The 22,114-nt window shown below is 39.1% G+C and overlaps 1 protein-coding gene across 1 annotated transcript in view; it reads right to left on the bottom strand.

The window, feature by feature from the left end:
• The window catches only part of naa35 (N(alpha)-acetyltransferase 35, NatC auxiliary subunit), a 33,469-nt gene extending 18,703 nt beyond the window's left edge, over positions 1-14,766 (bottom strand). The window contains 17 exon segments of the mRNA NM_001199496.1: positions 1,708-1,886; positions 2,544-2,642; positions 2,725-2,791; positions 2,882-2,988; positions 4,939-4,998; positions 6,374-6,552; positions 8,054-8,168; positions 8,340-8,423; positions 9,279-9,329; positions 10,419-10,462; positions 11,086-11,152; positions 11,264-11,431; positions 11,563-11,637; positions 12,032-12,146; positions 13,047-13,080; positions 13,391-13,524; positions 14,625-14,766. Coding sequence (NP_001186425.1) covers positions 1,708-1,886; positions 2,544-2,642; positions 2,725-2,791; positions 2,882-2,988; positions 4,939-4,998; positions 6,374-6,552; positions 8,054-8,168; positions 8,340-8,423; positions 9,279-9,329; positions 10,419-10,462; positions 11,086-11,152; positions 11,264-11,431; positions 11,563-11,637; positions 12,032-12,146; positions 13,047-13,080; positions 13,391-13,514 — 1,568 coding nt within the window. The 5' untranslated portion in view covers positions 13,515-13,524; positions 14,625-14,766.
• Positions 14,767-22,114: the final 7,348 nt, after the last annotated feature.

Genomic DNA, 22,114 nt, shown 5'->3' with positions numbered 1-22,114 from the left:
AAAGTGAAGCAGACAGCTAGAGCTGAGTTTCTATGGGAACCAGCAATGCCATCTCTTCACTGGCTAGACTGGAGGGCGTGTTTAGTAATCTGAGCTTAGAACAACTGAGCATGTCTGACAAGCCAGAAGTCAAAGCAAATTCCCGAGGGGGGGGGGGGGACAAGTGGGTTACAGGAGGAGAAGGAAATCACTTACTATTAACCTATGGACAACCAGAGTGGCAGGTATTGAAAGATTTCAAGGAGGCTGTTCACTGATTAAATTTTTGTGTGAGGGGTTTACATGTCCTTTAAAGGAAATGTAACACTAAATATTTTTAAGTAAAAAAGCTATTCTACCCTGCACCAATAACTGCCCTATACTGCAAACCACTTAGTATTTTAAATGCTTTAATAGAAAATACCTGTTAAAACTTGGCTTCCTGTCAATTGCACTACAGCGATACGGCAAAGGAAGGAGCTGCATCCACTATGCGACAATCGATTGATCGAGCCTAGCCTGACTCCTTCCTATACAGAAAGAAGGCTAGGCTCGATCAATCGATCGTCACATAGTGATTGCTGCTCCTTCCTTCGCCGTATTGCCGTACTTCTATTGACAGGAAGCCAAGTTTTAGCAGGTATTTAAGTGGTTTGCAGGATAGGGCAGTTATTGGTGCAGGGTAGAATAGCTTTTTTTACTTTTACTAAATTTTACTAAAAAATTAGTGTTACTTTTCCTTTAAGACAGATATCATTAAATAGAAACTTTGATAAAGCATTTATGTTGTCTATCAAGACAGGATTCCTACTTTCTGCATCGATTAGTATTTGCATCTTTTTTGTAAATTTGATGTATGCACCCTTCTACTGTACATCACTGCAGAAAATGTTGGTGCTTTAAAAATATGCATTAAAAAAAAAAAAAATAGATTTAAGAGTTAATTCCCAGCCCCCAGCAGCTAATATCTCTGGCAGGTGATTGCTATGGCTGCTTTTTTTCTAACCGGGCCAGGGCGGGCAGGGCCAGGGCAGTGTTACGCCCCCTTCGTCTCTTTAATTCCGGCACGCCAATGACACCAAGTCTCGCGTGATGAGACTTGGCGTCGTCGGCGGGCCGGATTAAAAAGGCCAAGGGGCCGGATGTGGCCCGCAGGCCGTAGTTTGCCCACCCCTGATCTAAGGACTCTGGCACACGGGGAAATTAGTCGCCCGCGACAAATCTCCCTGTTCGCGGGCGACTAATCTCCCCGAAATGCCATCCCACCAGCGAAAATGTAAATCGCCGGTGGGATGGCATACGGGGCGGCGCGATTTCAGTGATTTCATCGCCGGTGGGATGGCATTTCGGGGAGATTAGTCGCCCGAGACATGGGAGATTTGTAGTGGGCGACTAATCTCCCCGTGTGCCAGAGCACTAAGGCAGAACAGGAGATATATCGATGATTAATACATATATCATAATTATTTTACACTGTGTATTTTATGGAATGGAAGAGCATGATGCACCATAATAGTTAATGAATAAAATATACTTCATTATTAAAGGCTTTAGATCCGTAATAAGTCTTTAGCTTGATAAAAGGTTTTTAGCTTAAATGTGCTTCTTTCGGGTAATGTACAGTAAATATACAAATAAAGGCATTTTTAAAGAAATCTTAAATGTTGACCATTACAGTGGTTCCTAATACATAACAAACTATAGCTTTTACAACAAGTTTGCACTTACCAATAAATGTAGTAATATTCATGCATGCTATAGAGCTCCAACTCAAAGCCACTCAGTAGATACTGAATCATTATTCGCAGGTTATGGTAAAGAACCCAGGTCCCCAGGCAAGCCAAATGCTGTCTCTGTGGTTCTTGCTTGAGTAGCATGCTGTGAAGGGCTGCATCTACCTTTTCTGCCTGGCAGAAAGGGCCAGAAGCAAAATGTCATTATAAAGTACACTTATGGGATACATTATACGGAAACCCATTATCCAGAAAGCTCTGAATTACAAGACAGCCATCTGCCATAGTAATCAAATAATTCAAATTTTTAAAATTGATTTCCTTTTTCTCTGTAGTAAAAAGGCAGTACCTTGTATTTGATACTAACTAAGATATAATAAATCCTTATTGGGGGTACAACAATCCTATTGGATTTTAATGTTTAAATGATTTTTTAGCAAACTTAAGGTATGGAGGTTCAAATTATGAAAAGATCCCTTATCTGGAAAACCTCATGTTCTGAGCATTCTGGATAACAGGTCCCAGGTCTGTAGAGAGACAACTAATACACCAGCGTACTATAAAAAAAACATTTAAATCTATAAGAGAAACTAAAGCAAATTAAAATTCTAGCTTAAAATACCAAAATTAGATGGAATAGTAAAATTAGATTTGTCAGGCGAAAAGATGTGAATTTTCATCAAAGCAAACAGATTGTTCTCCAATTTGAAGTTAATTTGCCAACCTGTCTTAAATTGCAGAATTTTTATGTTTGGTGATAATATGCCAAGTTTCAACTTTTGCCCTTTAATACATTTGCCCCAATAAAGTATTTGGCACACATATGCATACCTCATCTTGTAAAGTGGCAAAATCTTCTAGAATGTGTCCAAGTTTGTCTCTCTGCCGTGCCCTGTTGTGTCCATGGATCTGGATCAGGTTGCAAAATGGCTTGAAAAGACAAGTGGTAACTTTTAGACAGCAACTCTTACACAAACAAAAAACACATGCTTGTCGGCCCATCAATTCTTACCCTAACACAGTGAGTCACAAAGGAATCAATGTAGTCTTTTGCTTGGTGGTTATTATACAGACAACATCTGAAAGAAAACAAACACTCACTCAGTGTAAGCAGCTAAAATGGGAAATAATATCAAGAATTATTTTCATTGACTATTCAAATCTCTTACTTTGGAGAAAGGGCAGGAGGACTAACAAAAGACCGCAATGCATCTTTTATCATGTCCTGCATCAGATGAGTTCCAAAAACCTTCTTGTTGTCCACCAGAAACGTAGTCTTAAAAACACAGAAAATTGCTGTATGAGCTGCAGTTGTTTGTTTTATAATAAAAGCTCCCCCCAAAAGCATAAATATTATTTTGCAATTGCAATAAAACAGAAGCTCACATCCAACAAACAAAATAGTTTAGCCTGCAGTTCAAGATGAGTACAATGAGTAGGGCTTGTGCTGAACATTCATTTTAAACCACAACAATAAATAAGAGAGACCATCTAATATCAATACCTCACTGTTAAGGTCCTGCATATAAATAGAGAGATAAACAACAGGTTTAACAGTGAAACATGCAAACATTTATTTGTTCTAATTATTTGCAAAAATGAAAAAAAAAAAACAAACAAACCATAATATACCAAATGCCAAACAGGTGCATGCCAGTGCCACATGGTCCCCATACTCCGCCCTCCTTGCGCATTTTGCAGCATTGGGTGCTTCATCAGAGGAGGTCTCTGGGATGCACCTGTTTGTCATTTGGTATAGTATGGTTTGTTTTTTGAATTTCTGCAAATAATTAGAACCAATGAATGTTTGCATGTTTCGCTGTTAAACTTGTTATCTGTATCTGAACATTCTTTTTGCCTATTGTTTTAATCCATAAAAAGCTATGTTTTTATTAATTCTTGAGCTAAACAGAGAAATTTAGGCTGCTCCAAGACTGGTATCTCCACTTATTTTTGATCATATTGAAAAAGGCAGCTAGAGTAGCGATGAGCAAATCTATTTTGTTTCGCTTCAGTGAAAAATTAGCACAACAGGCTGTGGGGTCACTGGTCCAAGCAGCCAAAAACTATTGCTCGGTGAGGCTACAATTATTATTATTGTTGTTACTTTTCTTTTTATTCAGGTTCTCGCCTATTCATTCATAAGCCTTATTGAAACCAAACCCTTATTGCTAAGGTAATTTAAATCATAAAGCAGATAACTGCTGAAATTTCAAACTGGAAAGTAAAAAAAAAAAAAATGAAGACCAAGTGCAAATTGGAATTTTACTCTTTACTTCAGGGATCCCCAACTTTTTTACTTGTGAGCCACACTCAGATGTAAAGAGTGTTGGTGAGCCACACAAAAATGAAAAAAAATTATTTGGGGGTGCCAAATAAGGGCTGTGATTGGCTATTTGGTAGCCCCATGTGGACTGCTAGCCTGGACCCCTGTTTGGAGCCACTGGGAACAACATGAAAGGTGGTGGTGAGCAACATGTTGCTCACGAACCCTTGGTTGGGGATCACTGCTCTACATCATAGAAAAGGTTAACACAAAGTGAACTTCAACTGCTATAGCATCAAAAGCATCATTCAGGCAATCATTACTACATGGGAATAGAAATACTTATCCTGTGGCTAGGGGTAGGCAACAGAGGTGGGTGTCTAGGACACAAAAGGATAAGGTAGGAAGAAACTGGCAGAGGCAGGTGAGCTAGCGAATGACAGGCAGGGTGGTGGTAAACAAGCAAGTAACTAGCAGCAGCAGGGCCTGGGGGTGGGGTTGTTTGTTAGTTAGTGCCGTGCCAAACTGTTCTATTCTAACAAATCTCCACCGAAATAAGAAAGACAAAATAATGCATACTCTATACATTATGTATGCTATGTAGGAATGAATATTTATGAATGTAAACAGCATTCAAGGCAAGAGTGATTGATTCAAATTTTGCCCACAGTTGCAATACCTAAATGACCCCAGATTTTGAAAATGTTTTTGTTGATGCCATCAACTAATATTATATTGTCTTATAAATCATATGAAGTAGAGCTCTTCTAGAATGAGTGGCCTGCTATTTCTAAGAGATGCATTGTTTAAATGAATCTCATTTTAAATTGTATGAAAATTTGTTTTTTTTTTATAATTTATCATACAGGGCTGCACTAAACTATAAATTGCCACCGATTTTCTATATAGTCGTATATGTACAGATATGCAATCTATACATAGGTCTTTAAAAAAATTCACCTGTAAGAGGGATCTTGAGAGTACACAAGGAGATTGTTCACTGAATTCACAGAAGAAATCCTATCAGATAACAGAGACAAAGGGGGTATTATCTGTCAAAGTATAAAACCAGTGAAATAAAAAAGAAGTATTGGGTTAATACAAACACAACACTAAAATTAATATATCTATATAGAGAGGCATCTGCTTCTTGAACAACTTCAGTATAATCTATTGTAGTCACATATAAATAATAACGATACTAGGACATTTCTGCACTATACTGACTAGTTTAGAAAAGTGACTGCATAAATTATTTATAGACTAACAATAGGAAGTCTAGCAAGGCAGCAGAAGGATAGCAGAGGTTTAGGTGAATGTTTGTTATTGCAAACATGGCTAATTTATTAATTTGTATAAATATAATAATAATGTAAAATAAATAATGCAATTTAACCTGCAACAGGTAAAAACAGCTATTTGCACATTTTGAAAAAAGCATCTACCAAAGAATCTCAAACTCCCCCCCACTTGTGCTGCTGTTAATAGCCTGCTCTCAAACTGCGCAAAATGCTAGCTACACTAGGCTAACGTACAGAGTGGTTGCCTTAACCCTGGGACATTCCTGGAGCCACTACCCACCTCTTCATATAGCACATCATGAGGACTATGGCATAGTGCAGACTTGCCCCTGCCATTGTAGTTATAACATGCAATGAAAAAGGCAGCAGCTTTGTAGCTAATCCTGTAATGCCTAGTGTGTCTGGATTTTGAGAATGTTTTAGGCACCACATAAGAGGCAATTTAAAATTCATAAACGCTTTGTAACTCTGTACATAAATTAATTTTGTGGGACTTGTGTGGTATACAAATATGCTGTTAGCTACTTTAAAAATCATACATCAAGTGAAAAAATTGCAAATGTAAAGTCAAAATTGACCCTGTTTATTTCAACACTGAACAGTAATGTGGTTTAACATTTTTAAAGTAGCTTACAGCATATTTGGATCCTAGTTCAATGTTATAAAACAGGGACAATTTTAATGTTACAGTAGCCCTTTTATTTATAACTTAGCTTAACCACATTATAAATATTGGAAGCACCAGTGTATTTGCAGTCCAGTATTTAGCCAGGACCCCTAACAAGGTTGCTGGTACAGTATACTGAAACACTGTGATAGCAGTCCAGCTTATATAGTTATAAAATCTAAGAGATCAAAATCAGAGATCCCACTACAGGCAGAGTTCCAGGAATTTCTAAGAAGTCATAAAATCACTACCACCAGCCTAATTGGCCTATAAGCACATCTGTTTTTGTTCAGTAAGTCTGTCTGTAATAAGGAGCAAAAAATGTACTGTCCATAACATTCATGAAGATCTGTAGACTGCTGTCACTGGACAGAGAATAGTGCTTATTTTACAGGGTATGTAGGCAATATGCAGATAGTATACTTACCAATATACTGTGTAGGTTTGTTAAATTGACAACTTCACACACTGTTTTTATCCGATCTATAAGTTTAGAAAAGTAGATGACCATTTCCTCCTTCTTAATTATTTTTGCATATCGAGGAAAAGTTGGTGGAAGCAACCGCTGGTTAACAAGTGGCTCAAATCCCATCATAATTGGGTGGTCTAAAAGAAAATAAATATAGCATAGATTTTTTAAAAAGGGTTGTTCACATTTAAATTAACTTTTAGTATTATAGATATTTATAGAGAATTTCCAGCTGGTTTAAATTTTTTTAGAGTTTTTCATTTATTAAGCTTTTTGCTTAGCAGCTCTCCAGAATGGAGTTTCCTTAGCATCTAGGCAGTTGTTTAAATGAGAGACGGGAATACAAATAGTAGAGGGAGTGAATTGATAAGGAATAAAAAGTAACAATAATAAAATTGTAAGCTCACAGAGCAGTAGTTTTTTGGCTGTGGCTGGAAAGATGTAGAAGATGAAGGCAAATAAAGAGACTATAACAAAATAAATAACAAAGACCAAGTGTAAAGTTGCTAGGAAAAAGGTAATTCTATAACACAGTGCTGTCCAATTGGCGGCCTGCGACCCCCCTCTGTGTGGCCCCCCACCTGCCTGGCTGCTTTGATGGTTTACCTTTGAGTAAGCTTTAAATTGTATCAGTACTGAGATTAACTGGCCCCCTGCATGGTTCTCACCTCAGATTTAGGCTGCAATTCCCCTGTATTGTTTAAAAATGTAATCCCCTGTACGGTTTACACCTTTTAATCCCTGCATTGTTCATCCCCTGCAGTGTTCACACCTCAGGCTCGGGCTGTAATCACCCACATTGTTCACCCCTCAGACAATGTAGTAGAGTATGTAGAGTATGGCACACACAGGCAGCATAGGGTAGGCAGAGTATGGCACACACAGGCAGGGTAGGGCAGGCAGAGTATGGCACACACAGGCAGCATAGGACAGGCAGAGTATGGCACACACAGGCAGGGTAGGGCACGCAGAGTATGGCACACACAGGCAGGGTAGGGCAGGCAGAGTATGGCACACACAAGCAGCATAGGACAGGCAGAGTGCTGCCTGTGTGTGCCATACTCTGCCTGACTTTTGCTGCTTGTGGGAGGTGAACCTTGCAGGGGTTTGTTAGCAGTTGGAAATAGCCATTAAATGGTCCCTAAGGTGTGTTATTATGTGCTGGGGGTTGCTGTGCTATCCACAGGGGAGGAGGAGGCATATGGATTTAAGGGTATAATTCTTTCACATATGCCGGTTGATAAGGACCAAGCAATTGGGTTTTTGCTGCACTACCACCATTGTGATAAAATAGGTGTGGTCTGAAGTGGGTGCGGTTTACAAAAGGGGAGTGGTTAAAACTGGCTTCCATTAGCGGCCCTCCACCATGTCTGCTAGAGAAATTCTGGCCCTCGGCACCGCAGAAGTTGGACAGCACTGCTATAACAGATTAAAAAGTAAACTTAAAGGTGAACCACCCCTTTAATGTTCATTTAAAATAAATTTAAATATATTTTATCAAAAACTTTTCTAAAATTTTATGTTGTGTTATTTTTTATGACATAAAAACATTAAGAAACTCTTGCATGCTGCTGTATCTGCAAGATTACTCAAATTTAGCAATAGACTTAGTAAAAGAGAGAAAGCAGGAATTCTTACCGCCCTTTGTGGTATCATTTTGGGCTTGAATACCATGTAAGAGGGAGTTGTGAATTGCAGACAAAAGGTCAACTGCTTGGCCAATAAGCTTTGATGCTTCAACCACTGCACTTGTCTAGGCAACACAAGTAAAGGTATAGCAAAATTAATAAAAAGATTATGCCAGATAGAAAAGATTTACTATCTTGCAGCCCATCCCATTGTTATAAAATTGCGCTTTTCAGAATACCATCTACAAAATGCCAGAAGGTAAAATTTTACCTTTTTTGTATAAAGTATTCCTTACCTCCTTCTTTGTGAAAGCAATTAATACAGTCAGGAGAATGCGTGTAAACTTTACTCTGCTAAATACTGCCAAACACTGTTGGTGCTGAAGAAGATAAAAAAATGTAAAGTTAATTAACATCTTAAATTTGTTAAAAGATTACCACATTAAAGATGTTGCACACCTTCCAAACACTTTCAGTTGTTTTCTCAAAATATTCAACTGTTTTATTTTTTTTCCCTTTTTTTTCTAAAATGTAAATTTTAGCTTTAATCTCCTCTCTCTGGGGTTTTATACTAGCAACTCAGTAATCCAGGTGCAGAACTGTTACAATTTGCTCTGCTAGCTGCTACATTTCTCAGCAGTATAAGTCAAAATAAATGTATCAATTCTAACACCTGTCTTCGAGCAGTTTACAGAGTTGTTGGCCGACTCCTTCACAAAGCTTCTGCCAGGAGTTAAATGGCAATTATTGCTCTCTATTCACATAGAAAAATGCAGCCTCTTGTTCACTGTAACACATGGCAGAAATCAAAATGCCACTAGCCAACCATCATATAGAGCATACTGGCAGATATCATATAGTAAGCTGGGGGTGTCAAAAAAAGTGCACTGAACCTTTGTGTGGGGGGTTCTGTCTTTGGGAAAGAGGTACAGAAGGCATATGATTTATGTATAAACAAAATTAGCTACACTACAGTTAGGCCTTTAGATGCTCTTGAAGACACAGAATGACTGTGGGCCCAGACAGATAACAAACAGAAAGTTGCTAATAGCCTGCACTGAAGCCCTGGAAGAAGAAGAAGGCTGCAGTTCACATAATATACCCAATTGTAATTACAAAAGGTCAAAATGGATAAAATGAGATCCATGAATCCTTCGGACACACACACATACATATATAATATATTTTGCCATATACTATTAAATTTTTATCATAAACAGAAAAAAACACCTTACTTCGAGCTCTACTTCAGGGTCTCTTGCCTCTCCTTGGCGACTCCTTGTGCTCTAGAGTAAATAATATAATTATTGATAAACATTACTGTAAGATGCAGCTGCATTTTAAAATTACACTGCCTTAAAAAAAAAGACCCTGCAGCTTTATTATTTTAATACAGTGCCTTACCCACCAATCACTTTCAGCCCTGCAATACCAGATACCCCAACATTTTTTTTTTTTTTTAAAAGAATCTGTTATTTAGGATAGACTAAGGACAATGAGATCCTCCAATAAACTAAAGTACAAATGTAACAAGGAGGGTAAAGGAAAGCCCATTTTTAAAATATAAAGCTGCAGGGTCTTTAAGAGATGATAACAAAATACCTGTCATTTATAAGACAGCCTATAAATTGAAATTACAGTTTCATTGGAAAAAAAAGAAGCTCATTATACCACTGTACAAGCTAAAAACATAACACTGGTGTGAGACACATTTTGCTAAGCATCCTATTTATGTTGCTCATAAAGTCAAGGTGACACGTGTTGGGCTCCTGATCCTTAAAGGAGAAGGAAAGGCTAATAAAGGTTAATCTCAAGCTGCAGGCATACCTTCAGTTGTCTCAATAGCGCCCTTAAGTCTCCCCATATTTCACCTGTTCAGATGATCAGATGCCAAACAAGAAGAAAAAACGCTGAGCTGTGTAAAGAAAGTTCCCATAATGCCTCGCTCCTGCACAGACACCCAGACCAAATGAACATGCTCAGTTAGTTAGACTATGAGTCAGCTTCCTGCTGATTGGCTCAGATCCACATTCCTAAGGGGGGAGTGAGTTCTTAGCATTCTTGAGGAAGGGGGGAGCAGGAGAGAGGAGACAGCAGAAAGCTGCGTGTCTCTGGCACATGAATTACAGACACAAGACATCTTTTCACAGAGAAGTCAGGCAGCATTTCTGTGAGTGCTTAAGGCTGTATTTACATAGACCTTTCTGATAAAGCTTACTTAGTTTTTACATTTTCTTTCTCCTTTAATCAATTACACGCGAACCTTAATTTTCTGCATCTAACCTTATGCAAAAAAATGTTTTGAGTTCATGCTGAGCTTTCATTTGCTATAAAACAATTATTAAAATGTGCATCGGTAGAGTCCATACAAATACCTTCACTCTGCGTTGCAGGTCATCTTCTACATCTTTTAACATGCCTGGAAAACCAATGACAGGGTTCAGCAATACCTTATTTTTTTTACTGACACTTTTCATATGCCTAATTGAGATTTGAATATATGAGCATATTATTTTGTCTTAAATTATGCCTCTGAATTCTATTAAGGTGTTACTGGCTTAGCTTGCCATTGTCTCAGTTAAAGATCTGGTCACTAACTTTTCTATTCAGTTACAATAACGTAAAGAAAAACCAGAAAGACCATGACTGATCAATCCAGTCCAATCTGACATTAATCGTAGTGTAACGTTATTAAATAAAGTTAAAAAAACTGAGATACTTAAAGACAGACAAGTTAAACTGATTACACTGCATTTAAATGGAACCAGAGCAGCGCAGCAACTTGCATTTATTAGAAGTGTCCCTGATATTTCAAGTAATTTTGTAACCATATGGTAATGTTGCCATTTAATATGGAACCCTCTGTGGCAGGGACAACTGCCTAGGGTTTGTCATAGCTTATAGATACTATAAAATTATACTGTAACTTCCCTGTATTAAAGACAATGTTTTGATAAATTGAGGTACAGCGATCCTCTGATTTTTATTTGATTTTCTGCCCATAAAACAAATATTAGCCACATACAAGAATGACCATTTTACCTGTTACTCGAAGATCTGTCACACTGTTTGCCATCTTAAATCCATATGTCATTGATTGGAAATCCTCCTTTAAAGTGAAACAGAAAAAAAAATGTGAGAATAAATATAGATAAGGGATTGGTTTTAAATAGAAAGGTGGCAACCTACATAGAGAATCTACAAGGGTTGTTACTGTTACCTCTTCAAAAACAGCCGCTTTGTTAACTTTTTCTCTAACAATATCACAGATTTTGAGGATGCCCAAAGCAAAAGCCTTCATGGCTGGGTCTTCTATTAAGTCTGGATTATGAACATAAAGGCAGGTGAAAACGGTTTGTGCCAAGGAGTGACCTTCTAACCAGGTTATCTAGAAAGGAAAAAACATGCTATTAAATATTACATTTTCCATGATGTATGTGTATATATTTGCAGTATGTCACATAAAAACATATAAACCACCCAAAGTGTAGAGAGAAAAAAAAAAAAAAGCATACCCACCAAGCAACAGAAACATGTGTCCATTATTCCTATTAGATCTGGCAAACTCAAATCCTTAATTTTAATTGTACCATCCTGAAAGGGAAAAAATATAAGCAAATGAACGGTTACTATAGCATTAGTTTAGAAAATATGTTTATAGATACATTATATCATGCAATTCTGGACAATGCCCAGAAAGCAAAATTTTAACTGTACAGTATTTTAAATCCTACTGTTATGAAGAAAAGTCACAGCAACATATTTGTGTGTATTGCACTGTGATATGGGCCTTGAGCTTCCAAATCCTAGCTAAGAAGTGGTATTATGCAGATTATGAAGCATGTTACATTTTAGAAGAACTGCAGTAATTTCAAGATATTTATTTAAAAATGTATTTATAAAAAATAATTCAGGCCTTCCCAAAGGGACCTACCCCTCAATAGATACCTTTATATAGACCTGTCCCATTAATAAGTGTAAAACCCACCTTTATTGCTTGTTCAAAATTAAGGACTTTACGGTTGACCTGATTTCCAATCATTCCAGCATCCATTTTTGGGTCCATCATTTCAATTGCAGACATGGCTTCAAACAAACCAAACCTAAGGGGTAAATTAATAGATTAATATAAATGTCAAGAAATTCCCATAAAGCAACCTCTTCAATTTATTTTTGGCTCTGTGTGCTAAAATTACATTTGTGCACAAATGAATGTGGATTGGTGAGTCTGATAAATAAATCTCATGATACTCCTCTGGGCTCCTGTCTCCTCCCAGTCACATAAAGCCTAGGCATCCCCTTCCAGACCCTCAGATGACCAACATGTTGTCACAGCCACATATGGCTGGAAAAGGAAAAGGAAAATGAAAAGGAATGGGGAAATATGGCCTGTATGTGCAGAAGAGCTGAGGAAGCATTTTAGAAGAGATGCTTAGAGACCTGTAAAATTGAAAAATCAAATATTGCTGTTTTAAAGTGTGTTCAACCTTGGGGTTTATATTACACTAGCAACTTTTATACATAGTTAGTACAATTTATCAACTTTATATATAAAAGATCAAATCAAAGGAAAATAAAGATCTTCAATTCCTGAATGTGGCAGCTCTACTAGAGGAAAATCAGGAAGCAGGTTCCCTGATGGACCCCAAGGCACTGCAGCTGGATGGATTAAGTTTAAAATTAGGTGTTCTGGTCCTGCCTTCTCCTCCAAAGATATGGTACACTGTATTGCAACAACTCATATCAATGGATATTAAATTGATACACAAGGACTGAGCTAATCAACTGTGCATGATCTTGACCTGGGCACATATCACACCTATCAGAAGGATTATATCTTTGTGGGGTATCGTCAGCCTGTTAAAAGCATCCCAGCACGCAGAGATTAGTCGAACATCCTTTATGATTACCAATTATTTTTTTTCCCTTGTACATGGGTATGGGGGAGTTTCATGAACTCACATAACATTCATGCCAATTTTATATTTGTATTGCATACTCACAGTTTGTCATGAAGCAGCTCTCCCAGCTTCAGTTCTGAAAGACACATAAAATTTATGGAAAGATAATCTTTTTTATATTTTTACACCCACACAAACACCCTCTAAAGTATTTTTACCCAATATTTTCACTAGTAATAGCAAAGTAATATTATCTAATAAGGCTTTTTTTTACTAAATAGAATGCAGCTGCATACAGTGCATATAAATGACCACCCACATAATTTAATGTTTAAAGATCTAGTAACGCAGCTCTAAATTTCTTTTCATTGGCTGTTATAGATGATAGAATAAAATATAAAGGGGTGATCGACTTTAAAGTCTGCTGACCATGTAAATATAATTACCACTGCAAGCATCCCTGAATTCCTGTGTTATGTCTATCCAGTTGGCACTGTTCTTTCCCATCTTGTCCTGCATGGAAAGTTCCCATGCTGAGTCATCATCTTCCATAGATGCTTTCATAACCATGGTAAAAAACCTAGGTATAAAATAAATAAACAAAACAGTTGTGCAATAGTGGTGCATGGCAAATTACACCCAGGAGTAGATAGTAGGCCTACACATTTCCTAAGGGTGATGATGTTCTAGCCTGAGCCTCTGTGTAATACCTGCCCTGTCCATGAGTTTGCTTAGCCCTGCCCATCAAAGACATCACCTAACGGGAAGCGAGCAGGTTAAAAAACTGGGACAACTGCGTTGGGCAGAGGGAAGCTTTGCTTTTACTTCAGTGAATGCCATCTTACCTTGCTTTCCCAGTTGTCTATTGGTTAGACTTGGGCATGCACAGCACAGTAAACTTTCCCTTAACTAAATACAGGAGGGACCTAACATATTGGTACCTCTTGAGAATTTAGGTTTCTGTGTCCTTTACATAATTAGCACAAAAGCTGCGGTCCAAGAAAAAGAGTGAACAAGCCCTGGAATTTATAATGCAAACAAAATGAAACCAAGGTTGCCTAAAAGGTTTATTAGCCTTTAAAAAAAGGACTATATTTTGCACCTTGCAGAAAATGAGGCAGTTGCCAGTTCATTTATAGAAACTCAATTAAAAATAAAACCAGAAGAAATGTATTTTTCAGTTACTCCAACAAATAAATAAATCCTTCCTTGCATTACCTTTATTCCTGTCTCAGACTTCTCTCACACAGCTCCTACCCATCACACTTCCCCTTTACTCCTAACCATCCATTTCCATTAACTTCTCAAGCCCCACAGCTTCTCTCACTCCTCTTTCTAACCTTCTATTCTCTCAATTAGCAACACAACTCCCCTCTTCAGTTGTACTCATTTTCTAATTATTAACGTAGCCCCTGCAACTAGCCATTTGTTCCTTCAGCCCTTCAGTTCCAATGTTTTACCTCTACTCTACTACCCTCATTCCTAACTGCCCTGTTTGTAACTCTTCCGTCTTTCTGTCCCCTGCACTCCCCACCAATAAATGTCCCACCCTCCACACTCAATTCCTAATCACAGTATTATAACATTACACTAGCACCCAAAGGCTTTTCTCTTTGTCAACTTATAGACAAGTCCTATCAGATATATTGGCCACATTTCCAACACACAGTAGCTACATACCACCAAACAGTCTCGCTTTACGGACGACAGTCGCAAGTTTCTTTACACAACCCACAGTCCAGGATCGCTACTCATACATCCCGCAAAGCCATGAAGGTCCAGCTCCCTTGCTCTTGCCTGACAGCTAACCCGACGTCACAAGTTTCATCTCGCGAGACCGTGGCGTTACAACTGCACGTATATTTACGCAGTGACGCAACACGTAGCCGCACGTAGCGCTAGGTGTTTTAGTGCAGCGCACTCATAAGCGTCTCTAGTAACGAGTGGTAGTCATTAATTTGTCTCTTCGTAAGTCATACTGTCATAGAAACAAAAAACAGAGCTTCGACTCCCAATTTTTGGCCACAACAAATTAATGCATTACTTGTTCTGTGCTTACTGGAAAATACATTATAAAAATTCAATTTTATTTATTTTATTTGGTGGATAAGTGCAATAGCTTGATATCTGCCACTGTGGTCTCTGCTCCCAGTAGTCCGTAGGAAGTCATCTACTTTTTTTTTTACTCACAGCTCCTACTTGTACCAGGGAAGAAAAGAAAAAAAACAAAAACTTTATTTTGATTGTGGTGTAGGGTAACCAGATCACTTGAAAATTCAGGGACACGGCTAATAAATACACATTGCAGGGCAGGTCTAATTATATTTAAAATAAACTATAACCTGTTCAAACCTGCTATCTGGAATTTTTAGAAGTCCCTAAATGTTCCAGTAATCGGATCACCCTATGGGTGCCAGTGTTTCTGCTCTGAATATCTTACCAAAAGTACAATACATTTTTTTTGTCCCTGCATAGAGCAGAAAAGAATATTTTTGTGCAAGTTCTTTATTATCTTTTTCTTACTGCGAGGGTCTCAGTGTTTTAGATCCTGTACTCATGGGTGTTTTGCCCTGCGTTCCACCGCAGGGAAGTGCAGAATGAAGCAATTCAGTCTTTAAAATGTTCCCATTCTCACACAGGCTCATGTAAGCACTGTGCTATGCAGATGGAACACAGCATGTTGCATTCCACCTGTATTTGGCACTTACATGCGCCTATGTGAGAATGGTCACATTTGAAAGACTGAATTGCCTTTTGTCCTGCTCTTCCCTATGGTGTAACAAAGATCACAGTGTCCCAGTATTTGTGAGCAAACTAGGACTACATTTTGCACAAATTTAGGAACAAAAGAAGGGATAATTAAGAGAAGACAATTGAGCACTTTTAAGAGTCATATTAATTTTTCATTAACTCTGTATGGGAAATTACTGAGTATCAGTGAACCCAGAGAATCATGGAAACATAATACCAGTTGCCAGCAGTACCAGTCAGATTTCCATTACTGCCTTTTCACTTGTGCCAGGGAACCAAAAGAGACCTTTTTCTGTTTCCAAACAACTACCACCAGCAGACCCTCCACCCCATTTAACTAAAAGTAAGGCTCCTGCTTCATGGGGGGGGGGGGTTATTCTCTGCTTAGTGTGCCTGCACCCTGGCTGATGCAATAGCTCAGGGTGCAGGCACATCAGTATGATTTTTGGAGTGTAGGGTGGGTTCTCAGCCTGTGTTTTATTACAGGCTGAGAATCCACCCTATGTCGCAGAAGCCTAATTGTTTTTTTCCCTGGCCAACCCCATGTCAACACTTACTGGGGTAGCCCCTTCCCACTGCTCCCATTGGAAGGACCCTCTCCAAAGCCCAAACCTACCCTCAATCTGGTGTCTTTTTGTCCTTGTGCTCCATTTTTTGTTTTGCTTTCACTGGAAGCAAATTTATCTTTTTAGCCTTGGGAAAGCATTGGGCTTGTTGAAAAGCATCCTAGGGACTGGGGGTTTTTGGTCCTTAAGATCTTTTATCCCCTTAGCACATTACCTCATTTATTTGGAGTCCTTGATGTCTTATCAGGTAGGGAACTGTGGTGCTATGGCAGATATCTCTTATTTGTCCTTGAGCCAGCTGCTTCCCACAAGTCTTTTCCAATGTTGAGGTAAATTACAAAAAAATCTGTTTTATGGTTATGTGTCATATTTGCTTAAACAGCTTTAGGGCTCTGGCACACGGGGAGATAGGCTACATTCAGGGCAGAGTGCTTTACAAAAGTGGATTTATGGGAGATATACTTTGTTTTTGCCTTTATATAGGTCCTGGTTATGGAAGGACTGCCTATGGCTTGAGTACTGGGGTACAGTTAGTAAGGGAATTTATAATAATGGAGGGCACTCCGGGTTAAGATACACTTGCCCTTTAAAGAAACAATAAAAAAAATATATATATATAAAAATCTAGGTGCTAGGGTTTCAAAAATCCCCCATAAGAGGATTGCATGTAAACCCTGCAGGGTTTATTTGTCGGTTTTGTTGGTGCAGTTAGTAAGGGGTTGGTTTCCTTTTAAAACAATAGGTGTATCACTTTATTTCCCCCTACTTTCTTAAATTATCTGTGGTGCTTATTAAAGAATAGTTTATAGTATCTATTGATGTTCAGGGTTGGAGTCCTGAAATAAAGAGATGGTTTTCCAGTTGTTTATATTCAAAGAAAAGTTCTTCCTCTGGCAGTTGACATATAAAGTTATACTGCTTGGTATCAGTGTTTTACTTCTGTGTTTTTATTTCCCGTTTGGCGGGCTCATTTTAGAGCATGAAAAATTGATTATTGGCTCTTGGTCCAATGTACAACCTAAACAGGTCGGATCCTCATAGGTTTAAGAGGATTGTATTTTTGCAAATGCTAGTCTGGTGGGCATGTAATGAGTTTTGATGCCTATTCTATGGCCTGCAGATACTTTAGTACAGACCAAACTGTTTGGGCAGAAAACACTCTACTGCGACTGCATTGTGCATTTGTGAGTTACAAATTATCTTCAGGTTGCCAGTCAAAGGTCACTTCTCAATACTAATCCTCCTCGATCTATCAGCTGCATTTAATACAGTCGACCACTACATCCTGATGCAAATTGGTGTCGTGAATCAAGGTCCCCATACACGGGCCGCTAGTAGCTGCCAATATTGGTCCCTTGGACCGATATGGCAGCTTATCAGCCCATGTAGGGGCAGAAACGAGGGGCCTGCCCGACCAATATGTGGCCTAAAATTGGCCAGATATTGATCGGCCAGGTTAGAAAATTCAGTCGGATCGGGGACCACATTGGCTCGTTGGGCCCCAGGGCCAAACAATCAAATTAATTTTTTTTTACCTACACGCTCCCCAATATCACCCACCCGTAGGTGGGAATATCGGGTGAAGATCCGCGACGTGCAAACGTGTATGGGGAACTTCAGGCTCAACCTGGTCCTTTACTATCTCTATCAATGGCACACTCATTAACACTATCAACTCGGCATGTTGTTTGGCGGGTGATCTCTTGCATTCTCTGACCATATTAACACCACTGTCAAAACCTGTCACTTTTTCTTATGCAATATTGCCTTTCAACTGTAACAGCTAGGCTGCTCATGCATGCTCTCATCCTATTCTGAATAGACTATTTTAACCCAAGTGCAGTTGCAGGCCAGGCAGCATGCCACCCTAGACTTCTTGTTACCTTCCAACAAATCTGGGCCTGTGTATAGCTGCACTTAGTGGTGATTCATTTCTCATATTATGTCATTTGTTTTGTTGCTTTTTCACCTTATGATGATTTCCTGTGAAAATGCTCATAGTTTTAACTTTCTGTGGTCTACTAGAATCACACTTACAATCAACACTTATCTAGGTGATATAATTCTAAGTTGTTGTCACTGTAGCTTAGTAAACTCTTTGGTTTCAAAAATTCCCCATATCCTGTTAGACTAATAGTACCTGTAGGTGTCACTGCATTCTGTTACACAGTTTCCCATTTACTTCTAAATTCTTGTTAAACTAGTTTAACAGCTTCCTAAATCCTCTCTTCCGTTGTTTGTATGGAGGGTTAAACACATTTGTTTTAGTGATAACCTTTGTTTTTAAGCTGCTTGCTTGGATACATGCAAACAATTCTATTTGCATACAAGCCATAACTTAGCCCATGTATGAAATTACAGGTAGGCAGACTGGCCATATGTAAATGTCTTTGTGAATAGCAAATGGTGCAGGTATAATGTTGCCAGTCTTTATCTGATTGTATCTATGAATGTATTAAGCAATAAAGCTGCTTTTATTTGCACCTGTTTGTGATCTCAGTGACTCGCCTCCTGGGATGGAGATGAAATTTCTAGTTTATTCCTGTAGCATATTCATCATATGTTAACTACCTACAACTTGTTTAGAAGTAACCATGAACAAAAAGTTTTTTTATTCTAAACTAAATATTAGGGACACTTGAAATCTCAGTGCATTTTGCCTGCTATGGCCAACCTGTGTCTGAACCATTACATTCATTTGACTTGACGTCAGCGAACAACAAAGTTTATTGTGTACATTGCTCAAATACATGAATAGAAGTTTCCAGAGTACCATTAGTCACCTGGGCTTATTAAACGAAAATTTCGTTATTAATTACAAAGTTTGTTATCGTGACTATCTTTTGGCCAGGTTGGAGCTGCAGAGTGCCATTGAGTGCTACGGAAGGCTTCCAAAATCATGCATTGAAGTTTCAAAGTCATGAAATGAATTTTTGTGACATATTCGAATATCAGAAATTATCGTGGTTACTCCGAATTTTTTCCAATCATACTTTTAACAATCCGAAATTCATACTTTAATGAATGGGCCCCTAAATGTTGTAGTTCTGCAACAGATGGAAAACCACAAGATCACTGCCTTAGAGATGGATTGCAGATAAGGTTGCTGTAAACAAACATAATGAATGACTACATTTTCTGTGAATTGCATTGTTGCTAGTACTAGTGTAATTAAAAAGCATTACAGTGCCTATTTATGCATCACTTTACAGATCAAATGTCCTAATACCATTTTTGAAGGTGCAATAATGTCACTAGAGGGTTAATTAAGAAGGGGAGCTCTGTGGGCTTAGTTATTTTGGTGACTTTGGCTTTGGAAACAATTCCTCATGACCTTGCACACACACAAATACTCTTGTCTCTAGCCTTTTGTGCCTGATAATCTAGAAACAAAACAAGCAGCTATCTCAACAGCAATGTAATTGAATAAACCAAAAAAGAATGTTCAAAATCAGTATTTTCACTTCTAAGCTAAAACAATATAGTAGTTGGAGGTGAGTAAGCTAATAGTAAGTATACATTTATATTTATGTACTGTGCTATAGTATAAACAGTGCACATACACTTAATTTTTCCTATGGATTTGCCTAATATATTAGGAGCTATAAGTATATTTATTTTCCATTTATGTTTTGACTTCCCAAGATCTATACATCGGTTACTGGCTCAACTGGCAGTTTTAGTCTTGCTTAAGAAGCCATTTTCTCAATGACCCTTTCCAAATGTCAAGGTGGCATGCACAGGGTGACAAAAACCGCTGCCTTAGTCCCTCCAGCCCATGTAGGGGGCCCTTTGATGAAACTGGCCCTATTGGGGAATCAATGTTACAGAAATGCAGAAGGCTGGTCACAGGACTTATGTGGAGCCAAGAGAGATGAGTCCTAGGTAACCCCAAACTAGCCAACTTATTTAGTTGCTGTATCTTTCTTCTCACCAACACAATGTATAGCAACATATTTTGGTCCAGAGGTAAATGGTTTTGATTTTGATAAATACAGAGTAAGATGGAAAGAAACAAGGGCTTAGGCATGACTGAAAAGGGCTTTGTCAATACAGAGCATACTGTTTTTGTGGGCTGCTACAGTCTTCCTAGTCAGTGCAGTTCTGTAGTTCTTATCTGCAGAAAAGTAATTAAGTTGTCTGTGTTGTAAAGCCACACATCACCCTGTAACTAAATAGTGTTGTTTACTTCTTGTGGCATACATACCATCTGTTAGGTCTTGTCACCTTTGAAATTCATACCCAAGTTCTGGCTTACTAAAAAGGTATATTTGTGAAAAGAACTGCTTATTCTACAAAGCAACAACAGCTGCTGGAGATGTGAAACAGAGGTGGAAAACTAAGAATATATTTGTTTGCTGTGCCCAGTAACCCCCTTCTGGGACCAGGCAAAACAGATATGTGAGACATACTATAACAGGGGGCCAGAGAGCACTAAGCCCTTTAACCAGGGGCGGGCCAAGCCAACCGGGCGCCCTAGGCAACCCGGTCAGCCAACTCGGCCCACCTCCCCGCCCCCCCCAACCCGAACGGCGCATGCGCGCCAAAGCACAGGAGAAGGTGCAGGGGGGGCGGAGCGATTAGATCGGTCATTGCCTCCACTGCTAATGACAAGCGGCGGAGGCAATGACAAAGTAGCACTAGGGGTAGGCAGGAGAGGCTCCTGCCTGGCGCCCCTTAATCGTTGCACCCTAGGCAGCTGCCTCTTCTGCCTACCCCTAGTTCCGGCCCTGCCTTTAACAATCCCACTATTTTACTAGTTCGAACCAATGATCCTACTATTAAATGTAAACCTATTCTGCAGTGTTGTACTCTACTAAAGGGGAGTGCCTACTTCTGCTATTAGTAGCAGCTAAAGCAATGATTCTCCTGCATTAGAAAAACAAACCCTCCATAAAATGCTGATGTGACCTAACATGTATGCGTGACCTTGGTTTGTTTGTGTGCACTGTAAATCTTATTATCGCCTGGGGTGGCCCCTAGCAATTAAAAATGGCAATTTTCTATCTAGGATTACCCAGTGGCACATACTACTAAGAGTATATCCTTATGAAAAAGAGCAGGAAACAATTAAGACGCAGGTATCAGGTCAGTTTCTCTCCCTGATCCATAGTCGGCTGTGAGGGATCCTTGGCTGCTAAGGGACACCCTGAGGATACGGATACTTTGCCAGGCTACTCTCCGCAGGGAGGCCGTGCTGGTTGGTGGTCCTTACCCTCCCCACCCTCGGCTGAGGTGGGCTATACGGGTGGACACCATATTTTTCTACCTTCTGTACAATTACCTGATATCTCCTCTGTGTGAGTATATTGTAATAACCCTGCATATTGATTGTCTGACAATAAACCAATTCTATTTTACAACTGCAAGAACCTTCTGGCGCCCATTTGTTACTCTGCACTGCACACAGTTACAGTGTCACTAGCGGTGCTGTTGGCTTGGTTACAGCCAAGAAGGGGTTACACAAACAACAGCAACAAAACAAAAAAGATTCCTGGTGGAACCACTTTGCTTTTCGGTCAAAACGCTCTCTTTCATAAAGTTCACCAGCACAGAGTTGGGATTCTGAGCAGCAACTATAAATGACTTCTGAGGAAAATTGCGAGTTGATGAGGCCATGGCGGTCAACCAACACGAAAGAAATATCTTTATTTTTTTTCTAACAGAGAGAAAGGTAAAAAAGACTGGAAGCTGAACTACCGCAGACAGGTAGCAGCTTCCGACTGTGTAACGCTAAGATGCGCCGACGCGTCGCTCCCACAAGGCGGCTACTGTGTCACTGCGCTGAGTTGTTGTGACGCCATTCTCGCGCGATGAGACTTGCAGTGTTAGGATTTTCTGTGAGACAGGAGG

The sequence above is a fragment of the Xenopus tropicalis genome, chromosome 1, assembly GCF_000004195.4.
Source record: "Xenopus tropicalis strain Nigerian chromosome 1, UCB_Xtro_10.0, whole genome shotgun sequence".
In the NCBI taxonomy this organism is placed as follows: Eukaryota; Metazoa; Chordata; class Amphibia; order Anura; family Pipidae; genus Xenopus; species Xenopus tropicalis.
Note: the sequence above shows the minus strand (reverse complement) of the source record. Positions and strands in the feature narration are given on the sequence as shown.